The sequence below is a fragment of the Umbelopsis ramanniana genome, assembly GCF_025399195.1.
Source record: "Umbelopsis ramanniana AG unplaced genomic scaffold K450scaffold_13, whole genome shotgun sequence".
NCBI lineage: Eukaryota > Fungi > Mucoromycota > Umbelopsidomycetes > Umbelopsidales > Umbelopsidaceae > Umbelopsis > Umbelopsis ramanniana.
Window position 1 is genome coordinate 98400 of NW_026252099.1, and position 19976 is coordinate 118375.

General features: G+C 43.5%; 8 protein-coding genes across 8 annotated transcripts; 7 read left to right on the forward strand and 1 right to left on the reverse strand.

Moving 5' to 3' along the window:
• Positions 1-599: 599 nt before the first annotated feature.
• On the reverse strand, positions 600-2872 carry K450DRAFT_230727 (uncharacterized protein). Its single transcript, XM_051587297.1, has 4 exons — positions 2332-2872; positions 2068-2264; positions 1734-2003; positions 600-1651 (listed from the first exon to the last, which is right to left on the reverse strand). The coding sequence occupies exons 1-4, from the start codon at positions 2704-2706 to the stop codon at positions 970-972; spliced, it is 1524 nt and encodes a 507-aa protein (XP_051446691.1). The 5' UTR covers positions 2707-2872; the 3' UTR covers positions 600-969.
• A 1729-nt stretch (positions 2873-4601) lies between these two features.
• Positions 4602-8659, forward strand: K450DRAFT_230733 (uncharacterized protein). The gene is made up of 7 exons (XM_051587298.1): positions 4602-4821; positions 4887-5133; positions 5243-6626; positions 6697-7604; positions 7679-7926; positions 8000-8384; positions 8479-8659. Exons 1-7 carry the CDS (start codon positions 4614-4616, stop codon positions 8519-8521), a joined length of 3423 nt encoding a protein of 1140 aa, XP_051446692.1. The 5' UTR covers positions 4602-4613; the 3' UTR covers positions 8522-8659.
• Positions 8660-9206: 547 nt separating this feature from the next.
• On the forward strand, positions 9207-10525 carry K450DRAFT_230737 (uncharacterized protein). The gene is made up of 2 exons (XM_051587299.1): positions 9207-10176; positions 10243-10525. Exons 1-2 carry the CDS (start codon positions 9258-9260, stop codon positions 10506-10508), a joined length of 1185 nt encoding a protein of 394 aa, XP_051446693.1. The 5' UTR covers positions 9207-9257; the 3' UTR covers positions 10509-10525.
• A 543-nt stretch (positions 10526-11068) lies between these two features.
• K450DRAFT_230742 (uncharacterized protein) lies at positions 11069-11713 on the forward strand. The gene has a single exon (XM_051587300.1). The coding sequence runs from the start codon at positions 11187-11189 to the stop codon at positions 11511-11513; it is 327 nt and encodes a 108-aa protein (XP_051446694.1). The 5' UTR covers positions 11069-11186; the 3' UTR covers positions 11514-11713.
• A 524-nt stretch (positions 11714-12237) lies between these two features.
• Positions 12238-13191, forward strand: K450DRAFT_197456 (uncharacterized protein; the record flags this gene model as incomplete). The annotated part of the gene is made up of 1 exon (XM_051584544.1): positions 12238-13191. The coding sequence occupies one exon, from the start codon at positions 12238-12240 to the stop codon at positions 13189-13191; it is 954 nt and encodes a 317-aa protein (XP_051446695.1).
• An 83-nt stretch (positions 13192-13274) lies between these two features.
• Positions 13275-14655, forward strand: K450DRAFT_230745 (uncharacterized protein). The gene is made up of 4 exons (XM_051587301.1): positions 13275-13513; positions 13580-13727; positions 13949-14014; positions 14212-14655. Exons 1-4 carry the CDS (start codon positions 13358-13360, stop codon positions 14562-14564), a joined length of 723 nt encoding a protein of 240 aa, XP_051446696.1. The 5' UTR covers positions 13275-13357; the 3' UTR covers positions 14565-14655.
• Positions 14656-15019: 364 nt separating this feature from the next.
• K450DRAFT_230749 (uncharacterized protein) lies at positions 15020-17015 on the forward strand. Its single transcript, XM_051587302.1, has 5 exons — positions 15020-15520; positions 15593-15679; positions 15748-16208; positions 16268-16726; positions 16821-17015. The coding sequence occupies exons 1-5, from the start codon at positions 15175-15177 to the stop codon at positions 16920-16922; spliced, it is 1455 nt and encodes a 484-aa protein (XP_051446697.1). The 5' UTR covers positions 15020-15174; the 3' UTR covers positions 16923-17015.
• Positions 17016-18071: 1056 nt separating this feature from the next.
• K450DRAFT_269857 (uncharacterized protein) lies at positions 18072-19586 on the forward strand (the record flags this gene model as incomplete). Its single annotated transcript, XM_051592940.1, has 4 exons — positions 18072-18204; positions 18279-18809; positions 18886-19257; positions 19333-19586. 4 exons carry the CDS (start codon positions 18072-18074, stop codon positions 19584-19586), a joined length of 1290 nt encoding a protein of 429 aa, XP_051446698.1.
• Between the last annotated feature and the right edge of the window lie 390 nt (positions 19587-19976).

Sequence of the window (19976 nt, forward strand, 5' to 3'; positions counted from 1 at the left end):
GGTTGGCAAAAGGACGTTCATTCATTGCCATTAGAGCTCTTGAAGGGTTTGAAGAGCTTATACAAGGGTCTATTAGAATTTTTTTTTTTTTTTTTGGTTCTATGGTTATGGGTTCATAACGTGACATAATGCTATCCCTAAGACGATTTTTTTCTGTTTTGTTTCAAGCGTTTTTTGTCATGGCTACATACTTCACTCCGGAGTAAAGATCGATGCCGCGATACCCTCCTTGTCTTTCCTTCATATAAAGTCAGACTTGACGTTTTTTTGCAGATACAGCAGCATAATTGCATTGTAGAGTTTATGCCTTCCAGATTACCCCATGTATATAAGGCAAGCTTAATTTCATTGTTTCAAAAGTTGACTCTGATAAGCTTTCGCCTAATGGGCGTTACTAGGGTATTCTATAAAGCATGATAACACTGTCAATTAGAAGATGTCCACTTGTGATACAACCTTGTAATGCATGAGTCGGAATGTTCTCAATGGTCTGTCACCTCTTCACAGAAGGAGCGCTGATCAAAAAAAAAAGCAAGGGCACAAGCATATTGGCGAACTCTTCATGTACGCCAACTTACTTTACTTGTACTGCCCATTCCTGCAAACTGCAAACTGTTACTGAATCGGAGCTTTCTCAAAATTGAATCGGCTCAGATCGCTTGCAGGTTTTTTCTCAAAAAGTCAGCTGTCAATGTTTCAGGATGTTTATCGACCATCACTCTTTGCTGCCATTGATGGTCTTAACCAATGTAAGAAACTATTGTAGAACAAATTGGTCCTAATGCACCCGACTACCGTCCTGCTACACTCAACATTTGGAAACCGAGGCGTCATACTGAAGTATAGTTTACAGATTGTGAAATGCTTGGCTCAAAGCCTTTTATATTTGTGGATATTGCATAGTGAAGATTTTTGACGGATCAATTATTTTGTAATAAGTTATTGTGGATAGGGATGAAATTAATGAGTTTACTTGGTTTCGTCTTCGGCGGATTCCAGTCCAGCCTTGACGTCTTGGGGATGGGGATCATGAAGACCGAGTTGGGTAATATCATAACCGTTGTCAATGAGCAACTGTCTGAACTTAGCATCGTTATCGGCCATGCTATCCTTGCTCATTTCTGGGACCAACCACACGGTGAGGATACCACCGAGGATAGCAATGCAAGAACCAATGATGAAAAGGTAACCTTGAGCCTTGACGGAATCGCCAGTGGTTTCCTTGAGAGCGGCCAAAATTGGCTTGAAAACTTGAGTACCGATGGCAGCACCAGCCTTACCAATGGCAGCGGAGAGACCCATCATTTGTCCACGGATAGCAGTGGGGTAAATTTCACTGGCAACGAGAATGGTACAATCACCAGGACCGAATTCACCGAAGAAGAGGAAAATACCGTACATGATGACGAACAAGGGGAAGACCTTAATCAATTGAGGAGCAGAGGCGCCAATGGCAATACCGAAAGCAGCTTGGATGAAGAAACCGGCAGCCATAGTGTTCTTACGACCCCACTTATCAACAACGAAAGCACCAGCCAAGGCACCGAAGGGGTAGAAAACGTTAAGGACAATATTCCATTGCAAAGTTTGCATCAAGGTATTGTCGGGAACAGCCTCAGCGAGAATGAGATCGGAGAAGATACCGAAGGAGCTATAAATAAGGGCCGGTTAGATAAAAAGGGTATATACGGAAGCTAGATGTATTTTATGTCAAAAGGTTGCATGTTACTTACTATGAGATGAAATCGTAAAGGAACCAGATACCACCGGAGGCGACAAGGTACTTCCAGTAGTGCTTGAAGATGAGACCATAAGGAACATTGCGTTGCATAGCCTCCTTGCGGTACATCTTGGAGTTAAGCATCTTAAGACGGAAGTACAGAACAGTGACGGGAAGGATAAGACCGAGACCCAAAGTCAAACGCCATGCAGGCTCCAAGGCATTTTCGCCACAGATAGCAAGAAGGATGACAGGAACAATTGTTCCGAGCAAGAAACCACAACTGAAGAGTGCTGAGTTAGATGTATGCTCAACCTTCACACACAAACAATGCTATATATACTTACTCAATGATGAAGTTACCGCAGATAACCAACCAGAAACCACGGCTACGACCAGATTCTTCAGCACTTTCATTGGTAGCAGTAGAGCAGCATGGGTATTCACCACCGACACCGACACCAGTAACACCACGAGCAATACACAACATCCAGAAAAGACCTTGGGGAGTAAGACCGCTGGAAGCAGTGGCTAAAACAATACCCTGAAAGCGAATATCAGTAAGGATACAGCGTAAAACATGAAAATTTCACAAGTATATTTTTACTCACCAAGCAAACGAAAGCAGTACAGGCGAGGATACCGAATTTACGGCCGACACGATCAATCAAATAACCGAAGCCAATTTGACCAACAATATCACCAATAAGCATAGCATTGCTGACTCTGGTAGAGGATAGGGAGTCGTAGGTGCTTCCATAGATCTCTCCGAGGAAAGAGCTGACAGCACCGATGGCGTTAGCTTGGTAACCGTCACTGCCAAGGGCAATACCGGCGAAGATCAAAGAAGTGGTTTGAGAGGTCTTCTCAGCAGGGGTGATGGAATCGATGGTTTCGGTTCGGGTCTCGTTGTGAATGACATCAAGACCAGCTTGCTTCTCAGGTCCAACGACCATAAGGTTCTCAGGAATATCACCAGTAGACATGTGAAAGACTGTGTTAACAAAGAATCTTTAACATAAAATATGAGGGTCCTTTTATACAGATTACCTCTGAAACTAGATGGAATGAATAAAGTCGATCTAATCCGAGGTTAAATTTTGGTCGTGTTATCTTCAACCTTCCTTACTGGTAAACCTTAATCAATCGTTGGATGGAGGCAATGCACGTGGAGGAGGGTATAATGAGGAGAACGCTGGTTAAACTTCAATGGCCTAACCTTTACAGTTCTCGATGTTTCAGGGCATATTATCGTAAAACCAGTTCATCGTAACATCTTTGCAGATCACCCTTCTATAGGACTCTTCACCATAGACAATGAAAGATCTTCCAACAACATTATAGACTTTTTTTTCTTCATTATTTCATCATTTCCGAACATCGGCAAGCATATTGGCGTCCCGAACGATGTCTTTTCCGACACCAGTAGACATAATTTTACCATGTTTGATAAATACCAAAAAAAAAATTATTGCCTCTGATAAATCCCAAATAAAAAAATTTGTTGCCTCCGTCGTCCAATGACAGCCCTCTATTGCCACACGCAAACTAGAAATTGGTACCCAAAACATGTCAATATTCTAGCCTCATTTTGCTTTCCATCAAAGAGCGAGCTTCGGCGTTCATGGACGATGCCCTTGAATTTTTGCAGCCACTGACACATCTCTGAATACGTAATATTCATTCGCATTTTACAAGAGCGACTTAAAAAAACCAGATTTTAAAAAACAATCCACATATTACTGTACTGGGGTGATGGTAAATTTGTCAACCGATATGGTCCCGGTGTAGTATCAAGCAACTGTTGTCTATGGACATAATGCGCAATATTTGTCGCACGTGCCATGACCACCCATCCGTTGCTAATGGTAGCGGACCTTCTACAATATGTTGTACTATAGGTGGATGGTACACAACAGGGTACTACCAAGAATGTCCTGAATATGTGTTTGCATGCTCATGTGTGTATGACCTTTTTTTTTTTTTTGGATTGATCTCAGTGTTAGATCAATAATCTTTAAATGAAAATCGTCCGAAACCGTCCATACAACCTAATATAATCATTACATTGGACACTTTACTATCAAATCAAATTGTAGGCTCTTGAATCCTATCCATGAATTGGTATTCTACTCATCGATTGGTGGAGGGGATATAATAGACGTTGAGTTTCAACATCTCAGATTACCGTGCTCTGACCAATTATTTTTGACCTCCCAGCCGGTTGTTGTACTGGTTGTTGGGCATGCTCTAAAATTTGATGTAGCCACGATCTCCACATGCATGTCATTGGCGAAACTAAAGTTTACGAGGTATCAGATGCGTTTGTCTAAAAATGCTCAAAAAGACGATTGGCTTGCAGAAAATTGCTGCGTGCATAGAGCTTGAGGGACGCTTGATAATAGAGTTTATTGATTGGTATGGGAATATAAGATACCGGAAAAATACAGGAGAGTATGACAGTCAGTGCGTTTTTCAATAAGGTTGCGATGCAGCAGTGTGTACTTTAGAAAGTCATCATTTCCGTATGTTTATATATCTTAACAGCGACACATTGACTACACCCAGCGGAAACGACCAATAACATTGGGTGGATGTAAAACATGAACAGAGATTAAGCCAGTGGTCAGGATATCACTACCCACAGTCAAAATAGCAGTTACTGAATACCGCCATTACAGCTCAAGAGGAAAAAAAAAATCCAAAAAAAGTTGAAGTAGAAAGTGAGTTCGTTCAGAGCTCAAGTTGTAGTTCAGGATCCCGCTTGAAATAATGAAAAATTGAACCCAACCCAAAAAATCCAAGCTCGAATGTGACCGCGATGACGCCACAATCCTTGCCATTGATTGTGGAGTTTGGCGGGAACCACGCTTTGCTGCTGTTCCCGACTGAGATGGCAGATTCGCTGCCCAAAGTCGAATCACCACCTCGTCCGATTGTTTACTCGAATGCTGTGAACTACGGCTTACTAAGCTCAGCGCGATCCTCTACCGAATTTCCCGTTTCCGTTTCTAATTCTTCAGCACAAGCGACATCTTCCTCTCCCAACCACACACAAAGAACAGTAGAGCAGCCTTCAAGTCCTTCCATTGGATCCAACCGTCAGTACGAGCGTCATAGAGATCACGTTTTCAGCTCATTTATTAAAATCTCCTCTTATTCGTAGATCTAGCGGTAAAAGGCAATGGTGATCACCATCGACTGGCAGCTTCGCGATCTGAAGTTCGAGCCGTTGCAGCCGCTTCAGTTGTAACGGACAGAGCAGAGCTAAAGGTCAAAATTACAAACATGAGCAAGAAGACAGTGGCTGGTACCATTCGAAATGCGTTCATTCAATATGGCGAACTAGAGGCCGTTGACATTATACTCGACGATAACGATTTACCTAGTGGTTCGGCTATTCTGCTTTACAGGTAACTATTCAAATCACAGAAAAGTCGCTAGGGGTGGAACAAGACATATAGGTGGTGGTGTAGTGTTACATATATGCGGCTGCTCAACGGGTTATCTCTTTCCATATAGACCACGACCCCAGAATCTCAATTTCTTGAAGCAACCACTTACTTTGGACGGAAGAAGTATAAAGCTCGAAATCACCAAACAAGATAATTACAATCGCCGTGATTGGAGGGATGGGCGGTTGAGGTCACAAAAGGCAAGGTTTGATGCGCAGAAGATGGACATGGGCATCATGTCTACACCGAGCACCTTCATATCGGAATGGAGTACGGATCAAGACGTTGGATTTGCTTTCAACTTCAAAAATCGCAATCTGCAACTGTTCTTTTCATACAACCGAGAAAAGTATCGACTGGAGAGTAGGTTTAAGGATATCGATGGCGATATTCGGATGGTTCAAGTCAACAAGTCGTATTATATGACCATTTATTTCAAGAATCCTCCAAGGTACTGGAAGCAAAATCCCAAGGGCCAACGTATGACCAAGTTCAGCTGGTCTATGAGTGATCAGTGGGAACGCATCACAACTATACCTATAGCCTTTTCTGTTCCCGGGACGGCTAGTAAGCGAAGAGAACCTCTTATGCCCATTGCACAACCCTACAGTGTCAATCTTGGACAATGCGTCGTTTATCACTTGCAAATCACGCCAACACATCGGTCCATCGACCAGTTTAAGCATTTGATCGAGGAGGCTGTCAGCTACAATCTGTTTCCACGCCCATCATCGATGCAACTCAACACACCACTCACCATACGACCTTCTTCAGAGATAGAGAAACCAATCGATCACATTGGGCGAGCCACATTGCCTTTTGACGTTCTATATATGCTTGAATGCGCTATTTGCAGTCGGGTTCTCAGCGAATACAACCTCAACGAGCAATTTTATGACATGCTACATAAGCTAGATCCTGAAGTTTCTTGTCGAATATTGGAAACCTTCATCAGTTCCCGCAAACGTGTGTGGAATCCTATTAGAGAATTTCAAGACACTTGGGATAAAATGGGTCGTCAACTTCTCAAACCTAGGAAAGTCCCGCCACAGTATGCTCTCATCCGAAAATTTCTGGTCACTCCGGCGACCATGTATCCTCAGGTGCCCAACATGGAAACCACGAATCGAGTAGTGCGGCATTTTCATCAACATGTCGACCGGTTTGCTCGAGTGCAATTCCTTGACGATTCGCTGAGCAGAATAGGTGCCTCGCCACGCGGATTTAGCAACGAGGCTTTGTACAATCGCATTTTCGATGTTCTTCAGAATGGAATACAGATTGGGTCTCGGCGATACGAATTTCTGGCATTTTCAAGCTCTCAACTTCGTGAGCATGGATGTTGGTTCTTTGCACCTACCCAAGATCTACGAGCGAACCATGTTCGAGCTTGGATGGGAAATTTCTCCAACGTCCGCATTGTCGCAAAGTACTCTGCTCGGATGGGCCAGGTAACAAGAGGATCGGTTTCAACTTATTTTGAGATTGAACTCTTCACTAACCTAAAAGGATTTGCTCTAGTGCTTTTCATCTACCCAAGCCGTTATTCAGCTTTCTGAATCAGAGGTCAAAACTATTCCAGATGTCGTTCGTAACGGATACACGTTCTCAGATGGTGTAGGAAAAATATCGCCAAAGTTAGCTGGTGACATTGCGAACCTGCTGGGCTTAATGTCTATACCAAGTGCCTTTCAATTCAGACTTGGCGGTGCCAAGGGAGTACTTACGTTGACGACAGATACTGATAATAGACGTAAAATCCAGCTGCGGCCAAGTCAGATCAAGTTCAATACCGAGCATTCTATATTGGAAGTGATTCGTCCGTCAACCTATATTCCATCATACCTCAACCGACAAGCAATCACAATTTTATCTAGTCTTGGTGTTCCAGATGAAGTGTTCCTCGACATGGTCAATTCAATGCTCACTTCAATGAACAGAATGCTCAGCAATGCACCAGAGGCCATCAGAATTCTTCAGGCCAACGTGGATGAATACGGAACGGCAAAATCTATGGCTCATATACTTTCTGCTGGCTTTCTTGAGAAGAAGGACCCATATATTATGAATCTGCTCAACTTGTTTCGAATGTCCCAACTTAAAGACCTGAAGAAGAAGGCTAAGATCATTGTCCCTCAAGGAGCCTATTTGCTTGGTGTTATGGATGAAACGAACAGCTTGAAGGAGAACGAAGTGTTTGTACAGATATCGGCTGGCACGAATGACTCTAAAAACCACAGACAGATTATTCTATCGGACTGTATCTTATTCCGCAACCCTTGCTTCCATCCTGGTGATATTCGTGTCGTTCAGGCGGTCGATTACCCTGCCTTGCACCATCTTGTCAACGTCATCGTCTTTCCTGCTCAAGGCTATCGAGATCTCGCCAGCATGTGTTCTGGAGGTGATTTGGATGGTGATGATTATAGGTAAGAGAAAAAACCAAGAATGTACGTGGCTTCAATAGCCAGTTGTATGCTCATAGCCTATATTTTTACTGCAGTATCTTTTGGGATCCCAAATTGTTACCTACGATCAAGAACTATCCGGCTATGGACTATAAGGCAGATGAACCGCTCACTGTTGACAATGTCACCATATCGCATGTACAAAAATTCTTTGTAAATTACATTAATAACGACAACCTTGGCCAAATTGCCAATGCTCATTTGGCTACAGCCGATCGCTCACCACGAGGCGCTATGGATGGAGCATGCCTTCGACTTGCTCAGCTACACTCCCTTGCTGTTGGTAAGTGTATAGTTTGACGTCAGCCGTCACGTAGGAGCGAGCACCCTTTTGCTAATGGACAATTTGTCTGAAGATTTCCCAAAATCCGGTAAACCTGCCAAATTAGATGACGAACTGCGCGTCCGAGTTTTCCCTGATTTCATGGAAAAGAAAGACAAGGAAAGCTACGAGTCACAAAAGGTTCTGGGCAGAATATACCGTTTGATTGATAAGAAAGACTACAAAAAATACAAAGATGTCCTGACCTCGGAAGCAAGCTACGATCATCGATTGTATGTGGAAGGCATGCATCGATACATTGCCGAAGCTCGCGAACTCAAAAGCAACTATGACCGTGATATATTATCATTGATGAACCAGTATGGTGTCCTCTCTGAAGCCGAAATTGTATCTGGATACATTATCAAGTGGTTAAGAAAGGATAACAAACGCCGCAGCCATGAAGTACACAAGCAGACCATGAATGCCGTCATCAGTCTACGAAAAGTTTATCGAAACGAGTTTTATCGAGAATTTCTGGATGAAAGCAAAAAAGAAATTGGTCGACATCGACTTCCTGATGTTGAAGCGAAAGCTGCGGCATGGCACTATGTGACATATCACGAAGATGAAGCTGCTCGCATTGTACAGAAATCTCCAGACCAACAGCGATTTTTCAGTTTTTGCTGGATCGTCGATACCCACCTATGCAACATAGCCAAAAAAAATAGCCAGCAAGTGACCAACCTTGTCAATACTATGGATCCAGCTTCAATCGAGGCGTACCGCAAACCTTTGAACGAAGAAATGATTGATCTCTCAACCAGGACTAGATTAGAAAACCTCAAGTTATCTCAAGCAATTCTGGACGATGAAGAAGACAGTGACCAATTAGACGATGAAAGCGACTTCGGCCCAGTCTTGTCTATAAAACTGAAGGAGCTGGTTGAGCAGCCAGTGGTGCAAGGCGAAATATCCTCTTTTGACAATATTATTGGTTACCCCATGGAAGACGAGAAGCGTACTATTGCTCGGGCCGATGATGGTATAGATGGCTTGAAGAAGGCTCTTGGTTTTTAGTAGTACCATTCAATACCGTCAGTTTCTATATTTCATACAGCTATAGGTATTCCAACCACAATTCACAACGCAATAAATGATATATGGCAGAGTAACTTTGTTATATAGTATACTTATCAAAACTTATTAGACTGGCTTGGCGGCAACCCAAAGCAGAATGGTCACAAATACGCGACGCGAGAATATTAAATGACACTTTTTTTCCCTATTTTTTAGCTCGGGTGGAATTTCGTCTCACCGAGTTAACCGCTGTTCAAAAACTTCTTACTTCAATGTCACAGGGACGAGGGTCGCGACCTGGCCAGAACAGTTTGAAACGCGAATCCTCCATTCTATCGTACTTTTCCAAAAAGGATTCAAATACAACAGCCACTACATTCGTGTCGGCCAAGAATCTTACTCAATCACAGCCTATATCAAATTCCTCGCCAACAGTTCCATTGACAACGCGACATAACTCACACCCATTTGCAGCTTCCAGATCTGCTACAAAGCAGATAACGAATGACTCTAAATACGTTGATGCCGAGCTATATGGCGATCAAAAATTGGTATTTTCGTCACAGATAACAGCAAAACGATCTAATACCACCCTGGCGGCTCCGAAGGTGGCGGCCCCGAAGCAAGCCCAGGACCACGCTGTCTTCGAAGATTTGATTGATTTGACTATGGAAGTAACGGAGACTGTGCCTAAACCAAGAATAGCATCCTTTGCAAACCGCCAAGCATCGAAGCCCAGTGTTGGATTAGCATCAGCGGGCAGAGCTTGGAATGCCGTCCCGACCAACATCAGCTCTTCTTCTTCAATGCATACAAGCACTGCCAACACGTTTGAGTTCTCTCATGGTGGACCTTCCGCAATGGATGTACAGCCATTTAAAGTGGCGGCCGGGTCATCCAATTCGTCTCAAACGGAATCCAGCTCCATGTTTGGTAACCCAGCATTTTCAGCAGCCACTACACAAAGCAAGAAACGAGTGCTTCCGTCCAAGTCTTTCTCAGACGCGAAGAGAGGTCGAGTTTCTGATGGTAGTCTTAGCAGTAGTCAAGGAGCAACTAGAGAGATAACTCGTCTGGGTCAGTATAAGTTGTCTGATGAGCAGAATGCCGTACTTGAAATGGCCTTGTATGAACGCAAGAGCTTGTTTTTCACTGGATCGGCTGGAACGGGAAAGTCCATTTTGCTGCGAGGTAAGAGGGTTCAATGCACTTGTAAAGAGCTCTTGATGCAGTGTATTGATCAAATTACATGCATAGAAATCATTGCCCAAATGCAGAGGAAGTATGGGAGTGGTATTGCTATCACTGCATCCACCGGTATTGCTGCGTGCAACATAGGAGGATTAACACTACATAGTTTCGCTGGTATTGGTCTCGGTCATGACAGTGTGGAAAAATTGGTAAAGAGAATTTCCACCGTGAAGCAAATATATCGACGATGGACAACTATATCGGTTTTGGTCATCGATGAAAGTAAGTGTTGTATCATCAAAAAGTGCTATGAACGAAGCGAAGTCTCATAAAAGCGAACTCATAGTTTCTATGATCGATGCCGGCTTATTTGACAAACTCGAACAAATTGCACGTCAAGTCAGACGAAACACGAAACCGTTTGGCGGTATTCAGGTGAGCATGACATCCAAATAATTTTTTGCCAGTGTCCTTATCTAAGACCTTCCATCGTATAGCTCATCCTTACTGGTGATTTTTTTCAACTTCCTCCGGTTGGAAAGGACAAGGTGGCCAAATACTGTTTCGAGTCTCAGTCGTGGAGTAAAGTGGTCGAAAGAAACGTCATGCTGACTCATGTGTTTCGACAGAAGGACGGAGGTAAGATGGCGATGAATGTCTCTTACTATGACACCCTAAGCTAACTGGTACTCTAGACTTTGTCCGGATGTTGAACGAAATGCGCTTGAATCAAATGTCCACGAGCACAATCGATAAATTCAAGTCTCTCTCTCGTACACCGAAATACGCTGATGATTCCATCCAGCCGACTCGACTGTAAGTGTCCATGATCGATGTATATTGCCCCCTTCTTTTTGAAGAACAATGAATGAACTCCTTTTTTTCACAATAGGTTCTCATTACGAAATCAAGTTGAAATCTCCAACAATGACCGACTCCGCCATTTGACAGGAGCGACACATCGTTACACAGCTAACGATTGGGGAGACCAAGCCAGATTGAATGGTTGTATGGCACCTGTTGAGCTCGAACTGAAAATGGACGCGCAAGTCATGCTTATCAAAAACTTGACTCCCTCTTTGGTTAATGGTTCAACCGGCATCATCATCGGATTCACAAATGAAGGTCAATTTACATCGGAAAGTTCTATTCAGTCTCGCCTTCTGGAGAAGGAGAGATCCAGCAATACGCCAGGAGGAGGGCGAAAAGAAGAAATGATTATACCAACAGAAGTATACCCTATTGTTAGGTTTGTCAATGGACAAGAGGTGGTCATTCAACCAGAAAGATGGGAAGTTGAGCTACCAGGTCAGTGTTTAGCCCGTGGAGTTTTATGAGCATGGGATCTTTTGTATTTATTTGTCGTTTCAAACAGGTGGTGAGTTGGCTGCAACAAGAACGCAAATCCCGCTAATGTTGGCTTGGGCTTTGTCAATCCATAAAAGTCAAGGGCAAACATTGGATCGTGTGTTCGTTGACTTGGGCAGTGTATTTGAAAAAGGTATAGATCAGAGAGTGTGTCGTTCTGGAGTTGATAGTTATTGTATATCTAACTCTGTTTTAGGCCAAGCTTACGTAGCACTTTCAAGAGCGACAGACATGAACTCACTTCAAGTACTCAATTTCAATCCAAGCAAGGTAGTTGCTGACCCCAGAGTGGTTGATTTTTACCAGCGGCTGAGCTGTATTTGACTTTTCCATAAATCCGGTGACCGTCAAACGACGTAAATTTTCACATCATCCTCCAAGGCCAATTTACCGTCAAATACCACATATACACACGCGCACTGTACAGATTTCGCCATGTTTTTGGGAGATGAAATAAAAAAAAATTATCATAGACACTTTGTACTTATTAATTCGTCTTCTATATAATACGTTTGATGTTTACAGCGACTTCATTCATGCTGTTACGATACGGATAATACGGAACTTAAATTATCTAAGCATCCGAAAGGCTATGCCCACACTCCTTTTTGTAAATGTAGCCTAAAACGCCCATCTCCCTTGCTAGTTTTTATTCCTTTTTTCTTCCTACTTCTTACCTTGACTATATCAAACATGCTCCACAACAACGTACCCAACGGAATAACCGTCGCAAAGAGAAGGATGATCGATTCTCATGTCCATTATTGGAACCCTGATCGGGTGCATATTCCGTGGATCTACAAAGCTGGTGGTAAATTTGCACAGGCCCGGCTCGTACCAGAGTACTTAGAGCAGATACCCGATGATATTGAGGTCGAAGGGGTTATTTTTGTCGAAGCGGACGTTGAGCCTACGCAAGGATTGGTGGAAGCAAAGTGGATACATGAATACGCAAAGCAGGTCAAAACGATTGCTGGATTTGGAGGCATTTCCGGCCTGGTTGTTTATGCTCCCGTGAACCAAGGCAAACACGTTGTCAACTACCTTGATTTGTTAAAATCCATGGTGGATTTCCAGCATGTCAAGGGCATACGGTTCCTGCTTGAAGATCCATCTCGAGATCCCACCATTCCAGCAAGCGAAACCTTTATCGAAGGCGTACAGGCTCTGGCGGATTATGGCTTGTCGTTTGATATCAATATTAACTGTCATGATTGTCCTGAGCAATTTCCTCCTGTGGTCGAATTGGTCAAACGCTGTCCCGACGTACAATTTATACTGGATCATATGGGCAAGCCTCCGATTAGTGCAACCCCAGGCGATAAGCGCTTTGAATTTTGGAAGACCCATTTACAGGCAATTGCTCAGTATCCTAACATTGTTTGCAAGGTATCTGGAGCAATCACGGAGGTAGACGAGCGACATGGCCTTCCCACAAGTGCTCAAGTCAAACAGTGCTTAGACGTAGTGGTAGAAGCGTTTGGCCATGACCGAATAATGGCAGGGGGTGACTGGCCCGTGGTTGAAAGGAAAGGAAGCGAACTAAAATCATGGTTTGTACTCCTTGAAGAGATTACCTCACAATGGAGTCAAGCTGATCAAGAGAAACTATGGGCTGAAAATGCGAAAAAAATGTATCGGATATGACGGGAATGATACGAAGCACTCTGTTTCTTACGCCATGTTCGGGCGGCCTCACGTGTGGTGCGTAAGGTTTGATTGGCTGAGAGACAATCACAGCTTTTTCAGGAAGATCCGAGATGCCATTACAGCAAAAACCACTGTATAATTACCGATATGTCATTTTTGTATCATGGGCCTTTTGTCCCTCTCATATATAAAATACTCTCTATCCCCACTCTCTCGTCCCTTGTTTCTGCTTAGAAGTATCTTAACCCAACTTATCAGTATGGCCGCAACAACACGTCATGTACCAATAATGCCGCAGCCACATATATCTTCAATTCAGGTACGTTAAGATAACCCTTGGTCTACTACATCCGATGACTTTATGTACCAACTGCCATGGTGTTAGAATATAAGAAATGAAGGCAAGGTGAAGAATGCTTACATTTCCGAGAAGCTGATGGCGCGATCCAACTCCATTGCTTCGAATTCAAGCAGTAACTCAGCCCATTCCAAACCTATATCACCCAGCCTTGAATATAAGGCATCACCAAGAGGTATGTACAACCCCTTACTGCGAGCAATCTATCCTACTAGTTGGAGAATAGCCAATTGCCCCCAAAACCTGTGGATATCGATTTGAGCTGCTGCGTAAGGCGAGGAGGTTCACAATGCAGTCGCAAATTATCCAAAGGCGGGGTTATAAGCATAATCTCCCAAATAATTTCCATAGCTATTTCAATGACTGCCTCACTAAACGCAATTATACACATAACAGATAACGCTCCCATGTTTCCTTCATCAAAGTTGTCATATGGTTCCATACCAGGAGCGGCTGCCTCAGGTAAGGTTCTTTGACTTATCATGAGACTCCCTTACAGCCCCATCCCATGATGAATCTTGTTACGCGCGCTGTCTTACCTTATTGCAATTAATGCCTGCCCCTTTTTCCTTCATGGGATGCTTTAACATGGGAAGGGAATTATACAATATCATTTTTGAACATTTTTAATTTACTCATAATTTGTTGTTGTTTAATAGATCGGCAATCTGTTGGTTCCTTAGTGGAAGATGACCAATATACCCCACCCACACCACCTCACACGACCATCGCACCCAATGACAATGACGAGGGCATCTATTTGCTATGGACACAACACATGTTGCGCCAGAAAGGCTTTCGTCCTTCATCCTACAACCTGAACGATGACGATAGTGACAGCGACAGTACCAACAGCAGTTTGACGGATGATGATGTTGAAGATGACCGACCGCTACCCACCATGCCGTCCTATCACACTATCCCCCCAAGTCAAGAGGCGACACCTGATATTGTCGCTAAGGAGGTCAATGGATGGATGGTTGTTCCATTTTGTGGCTTCTGCTTCATGTGAGAGCTGTTATGGTTCAAAGCTGCGCGATGAAACGTCTTGGTTTAGCCCTTGGGAAACGTAACAGCCTTGTACAAAACAAACATCATGTTTGATTCATTTGATCTTTTTACCAATCTCTTTCTTTCTCTATCTTCATTTCTGCGACCCCAATCATACCAATTTTTCTTTTTTTATATTTGCTTCATCTAACATATAATAACATGGTTGGGCCGAATCTTCGGCTAACCCCAGATACCCTGTCAGGTAACTTTTGCCAGAAAGGGATGTTAAAAAATTCAAACTTGTGTCTCCGCTTCACTGCGAATGAGTCAGGTGGTTTGACTGGTTGTCAATCGCGTGATATGAGATTGGGACTGTCTTGGTCGACGGTAGAAGCCATTCAATGCGGCAAAGCATATGCAAGTGGTGAGCAGTTAGAAAAAGCCAGGAGAAGATGAGATGAAACGCATGTTATTGCAGTATTTGATTTATTAATGTCCACAAAGAATAAAGACAATCAATGGAATAAACCCAAGTGGCCAAAAAAATCCCCGATTATAACTTGTCAGCTTCGTCTTATCTACCAGCAACCTTTGTTCCTCCTTTCCCAAATCACTAGTAAATCGCGTACATGGGTGCCTCTCAATCTCAACCTACACATAACGAAGATAGCCAGCAGCCTTCCTTTTCTGAGAAGCAGCTCTCTCATTCCTTTACTGCCCTGAATCTAGACGACAGCGAAGCTCGTGTTCGTTTTGCCGGCTTATCTCACGAGAGTTTGGAGAGATATGAAGAGGAATTTTATGCTGACCCCAAGAACCAATTTGCTCTGAATGCCATTACTCGTAATGAAATCACCTCGGTTTTGATTAACCACAAGGCAGCTGTCAAGGACCAACATATCTTTAACGTTCAAACTGACGTCGAAGGCAAGGCCACTAACCAAAAGTCTTCTGGTCGCTGCTGGTTGTTTGCTGGTGAGTAGCAGAGTAGGTTGAGCATCGATGATAACACACGTATGTCTAATCACGCTGCGCCTGTTTTTATAGGTACAAACGTCTTGCGTCGCCTGTTGATTCAAAAGTACAAGCTCGACGAAGATTTTGAACTCTCTCAAAACTACCTTTTCTTCTATGGTATGTTGTCCATGCAAAAAAATACAATAGCTGCTCAACCAAAACACTGACATTATGCTTCTTCTCAGACAAACTCGAAAAAGCCAATTACTTTTTGGAAAACATGATCGACCTTGCTGAAGTTGATGTCAACGACCGTGTTGTACAATACCTGTTGCAAACCCCTATCAACGATGGTGGCCAATGGGATATGTTCATTAATGTCGTTGAGAAGTATGGTGTTGTACCCAAGAGTGCCTACCCTGAAACCTACTCTTCGTCTGCATCCAGCCGCCTCAACTGGCTTGTCTGCGTCAAGCTTCGAGAATATGCGGTTCAGATCCGTCAGGCACGTGAACAAGGCATTTCCACTGCCGCTTTGAGAGCACAAAAGGACAAAATGGTTGCTGAGATCCACCGTATCTTGATGATTACCCTTGGCGAACCTCCCAAGAAATTCGACTGGGAAGTTAAGAACAAGGATGGTAAAGTTATTAGCATCAGAAACCTGACTCCCAAAAAGTTCTATGGGGAAATTATCAATTACAAGGTAAGCTATATTGTGTGCTGTGATGAAATTGAACCTTCTCTTACGCCTTCATCCTCTAGTTGACCGACACTGTTTCACTGATCAATGACCCTCGCAATGAATACTCCCGTTTGTATACAGTCGATCGACTTGGCAATGTTGTTGGTGGTTCCGATATCAGATACATCAACACCGCAGCCAAGAACCTGAAGAAGTATGCCATCAAGGTCCTCAAGAGTGGACGACCAGTGTGGTTTGGTTGTGATGTTGGTCAATTTTCCAACGGTGGAGTTGCTGCTATGGATACTGATCTTTACAACTACGAACTGGCTTTCGGCATCAAACTCGGTTTGACCAAAGCACAGCGAGTATTGTACGGAGAAAGTTTGATGACCCATGCCATGGTATTCTCCGGAGTTCACTTGGATGAAGATGGTAACCCTGTGCGTTGGCGCGTTGAGAACAGTTGGGGTGATGCTTCCGGCGACAAAGGTTACTGGATCATGACCGACAAGTGGTTTGAACAATTTGTTTATCAGGTAGGCATCGGCCCGGCTAAATTAACCTGGCTACGTCACTGAACCCTTTACATGCCTCGATATCCAACTGACACGTTTTTTTCATGCTACGCAGGTTGTTCTTGAAAAGAAGGATGTTCCCGATAACTTGTTGGAGGTACTCAAAACCGAGCCTATTGTTCTCCCCGCTTACGATCCTATGGGAGCCTTGGCTTAAATTAATAGGATCATATTAGTGTATGAAATAAATATGCTATGTTCATATAATGTGGGGAAGGATACAAATCCCATTTTCTTTTGATGGCAATCCTCTCTTTAGCAATTTTATTATCTGACTTGCAAGATAGGGATCCAAGCTACGCCTGGATTCTTCGACCTATGTATATTCCATCGGTCGGATAAGGTCGCAATTTATTTGGTTGGGTGACACTGACCAGGCTCCTCTGTCACCTTAGGAAATCGGAGCACGTCTGCGATGACGAGAGTGGAAGATCAATATCGACAAAAAAAAATTATTAAACTTCCCTCAGGTCAAACAGAGCACGATTTGGAAATCCCTTCACTTCGGAGATGCAAAAGGATCCACCTGTTCTTTTATTGACGATATGGCTCCTATTCCCCTATTCTGCTGTACAGAGTGTACCCTACATAACACTTTACCCAAGGGGACCTCCAAGACGTTCATCCATCATGAAAGGAATGCCATAGTTTTCGTTAATGGCTCTGTACCTGAGTCGAGCTGAGTTCGGATTCTCAAATGGGTGGTAGGGTAACACACTTACGTTGGTGGCGCTTTGAGCCTTTAGGAAAAAACACTACGGTTGGAAAAAGGATAGACAGAGTGGATGGGTCATGATCAAATAAGCATTACACCCTATTTACATTGAATGCAAGGATGGGCTCAATTGCAATGTTAAGGTAGTCAAAAAGTCATAGCTAGCGATTCTTATTCCGCATATCCTCTAATAAATAGAACACTACAGAACAGATTTTTTAAAATGCCTTATTTTAACACCACGAAGTGTGATTTCTTCTTTTCTTCCTCCTGTTCTTCCCCCAATCAGATTCCATCAAATAAGCCCAGACTCCTTGTCAACTGTTGCCGCCGATTTGGAGTTGCGCCCGTATTTTTCTCTTTTTTTTTTTTCTAACCTTGCTAGATACTTGATTACATTGTCATTTCTTTTCTTCTCGTGCTTGTTATCATCAAAGCAGCAATCTACATCTCACTTCACCTCCATTGTGAGTTCTTCATTGCTGCTCCATTGCCGACCCTATCGATATACTCATCTTCCCGTTCCTTAGCTTACCCTTTACTCACTTCCAACGACCTGACACACTTCCCCTCGTTTGCGGGCGGCACAATATGATTGCTACAAACACTGCCACAGTACCTTTCTTCGATCAGCATCCTCGCGATAAGATTGCTTTGAACAGCTCTACCGCTCTCGCCGCGACAGCAGCCTCGGTTCTTAAGCAAGCCATTCCCGAAGTTGCAGGTGAGTGTTTCTATGACTGAATTGCAACAGGAGTAAACTCCTCTTACTGATATTGATCCTGTCCATCAAAAAAGTCGTTGAACCTTCCATGCTTCAGCGTCCACCGGAAGCCATTCAACAAACTGTAGCTCCTCCCGAAGAGCCTCTCCCTGAGAATTACGTCAGTTTACCACAAAACTCAAAACTCGATGAGGAACCAAATCCATTCGAAAAATCGTTTTCCGGTCTCCCATCGACCGCGGCTGCCCAAGTTTCAGCCAAAAATCCTTCCCCACCTGTCTCTAAACCTGTACTACCACCTGTAACTTCCATGGATAGCCCATCCACTGGAATCCCAACTTTCAAGAAGGCAACTGTTGATCAATTCGCCTGGGGATCCCTACGAGCTGGACCTCTGTCACCTTCCATGCTTCAGGGACCAGTGAGTAATGCTCTTGTCCCATTCACTGCTACCCCTGTTGCTGCGACAACGACCGTAGCAACAACCATGAAACCAGTTGAATCCGATGAGTTTGTCCCTTATCAACCACAGATTCCAACATCGATGCAGTACAGTTTCCAAGCCAATACACAAGCTACTCATGTGAATGGTACAAAATACGGAGGTAGGATCGAATGACACGGGGAATAGTCATAATTTATGTATAGGAGAGAACTGACCAATAGCAATACTTTCCATAGTATACCAGCAACCACCTGCACCTATCCCACAATCTGTAAAACCAACACCACAAGCTCAGCATATTACAACCTTCCCCATAGTTTCTCAGCCTGAATCCTATGGGCAAGATCAAGCCGCCGTCAAAAGCGAAGCGCGTCCATATCAGTCCACTACCGAGTTCATTCACCATGAAAACGGAGGCTCTACTCGAAAAGGCTCTCGATCGACCCACCAGCTCATGAATGACTCAAAACCATCCACTCGAACAAAGCGTCAGGAACACGGCGAATTATTGGAAGGTTTGGGCCCCACCAATAAGCGACAAAAATCCGTCTCATCTGAGCAAGATGAAGATGAAAAGAGACGAAACTTTTTGGAACGAAACAGACAGGGTGAGTCCAAATGAAAGATGCTTGCTTGCTCACACGCATGGGTTTGAAAGCTAACTTGTTGATTATCCCTGGTAGCTGCGTTGAAATGTCGTCAACGTAAGAAGGCATGGCTTAGCGACTTACAGGGCAAAGTCGAAATATTAGCACAAGAGAACGAACAACTTGCAATGCAAGCGAATTCGTTCCGGGAAGAAATCATTCAGTTGAAGAGCTTGCTTCTTGCTCATAAGGACTGCCAGGTTACAAAGGACAATGGTTCATCGATTAGAGTGGCTTTGGAGAAGCCCGTTCCACCTCCAGTAGCTACTACTTCACAGCGACAAGAGTAGTTTTTTTTCTTCATTAATGTTCTTTTACTGCATTTGCCCCCTCTGCTTGCACATACCACTCATTGTCATGTAATTAATATATATATTTGTATTGTCCTGTTGAACTTGGTTATTATTATTTACACCACTGTATTAACGAGCTTGGATGGTGTGCATTGTTCGTATGTTTCAGTCACGTTAAATTAAGGCACGTCGACTGGATTGGAGATACATTGATGAATTATCCGAAAGTGTTGACTGACGTGAGGCATTCAGGGTCTCCGGTTTACGCGGTGTCCCAAAAAACATCGTCCTGCAGCCTATAACAAAAAAATTTTTTTTTGTTGTGCTTGAAAACCTCTCTTTCTCTCCTGTATCGGCTAATATAGCGTAAGTGTTTCTTATTGTATC

Bases quoted from the DNA above. Each gene is read 5' to 3' on its own strand.
- K450DRAFT_230745 (XM_051587301.1), top strand. From the start codon at position 13,358: ATGGGCCTTTTGTCCCTCTCATATATAAAATACTCTCTATCCCCACTC. The intron at 13,728-13,948 runs GTATGTACAACC...TACACATAACAG, and splicing joins ATATAAGGCATCACCAAGAG to ATAACGCTCCCATGTTTCCT. The intron at 14,015-14,211 runs GTAAGGTTCTTT...GTTGTTTAATAG, and splicing joins ACCAGGAGCGGCTGCCTCAG to ATCGGCAATCTGTTGGTTCC.
- K450DRAFT_230742 (XM_051587300.1), top strand. From the start codon at position 11,187: ATGGCACCTGTTGAGCTCGAACTGAAAATGGACGCGCAAGTCATGCTT.
- K450DRAFT_230727 (XM_051587297.1), bottom strand. From the start codon at position 2,706: ATGTCTACTGGTGATATTCCTGAGAACCTTATGGTCGTTGGACCTGAG. The intron at 2,265-2,331 runs GTGAGTAAAAAT...ATTCGCTTTCAG, and splicing joins GTACTGCTTTCGTTTGCTTG to GGTATTGTTTTAGCCACTGC. The intron at 2,004-2,067 runs GTAAGTATATAT...AGCACTCTTCAG, and splicing joins TGCGGTAACTTCATCATTGA to TTGTGGTTTCTTGCTCGGAA.
- K450DRAFT_230733 (XM_051587298.1), top strand. From the start codon at position 4,614: ATGGCAGATTCGCTGCCCAAAGTCGAATCACCACCTCGTCCGATTGTT. The intron at 6,627-6,696 runs GTAACAAGAGGA...GATTTGCTCTAG, and splicing joins ACTCTGCTCGGATGGGCCAG to TGCTTTTCATCTACCCAAGC. The intron at 7,927-7,999 runs GTAAGTGTATAG...ATTTGTCTGAAG, and splicing joins GCTACACTCCCTTGCTGTTG to ATTTCCCAAAATCCGGTAAA.
- K450DRAFT_230737 (XM_051587299.1), top strand. From the start codon at position 9,258: ATGTCACAGGGACGAGGGTCGCGACCTGGCCAGAACAGTTTGAAACGC. The intron at 10,177-10,242 runs GTAAGAGGGTTC...TTACATGCATAG, and splicing joins AAAGTCCATTTTGCTGCGAG to AAATCATTGCCCAAATGCAG.
- K450DRAFT_230749 (XM_051587302.1), top strand. From the start codon at position 15,175: ATGGGTGCCTCTCAATCTCAACCTACACATAACGAAGATAGCCAGCAG. The intron at 15,680-15,747 runs GTATGTTGTCCA...GCTTCTTCTCAG, and splicing joins AAACTACCTTTTCTTCTATG to ACAAACTCGAAAAAGCCAAT. The intron at 16,209-16,267 runs GTAAGCTATATT...TTCATCCTCTAG, and splicing joins GGGAAATTATCAATTACAAG to TTGACCGACACTGTTTCACT.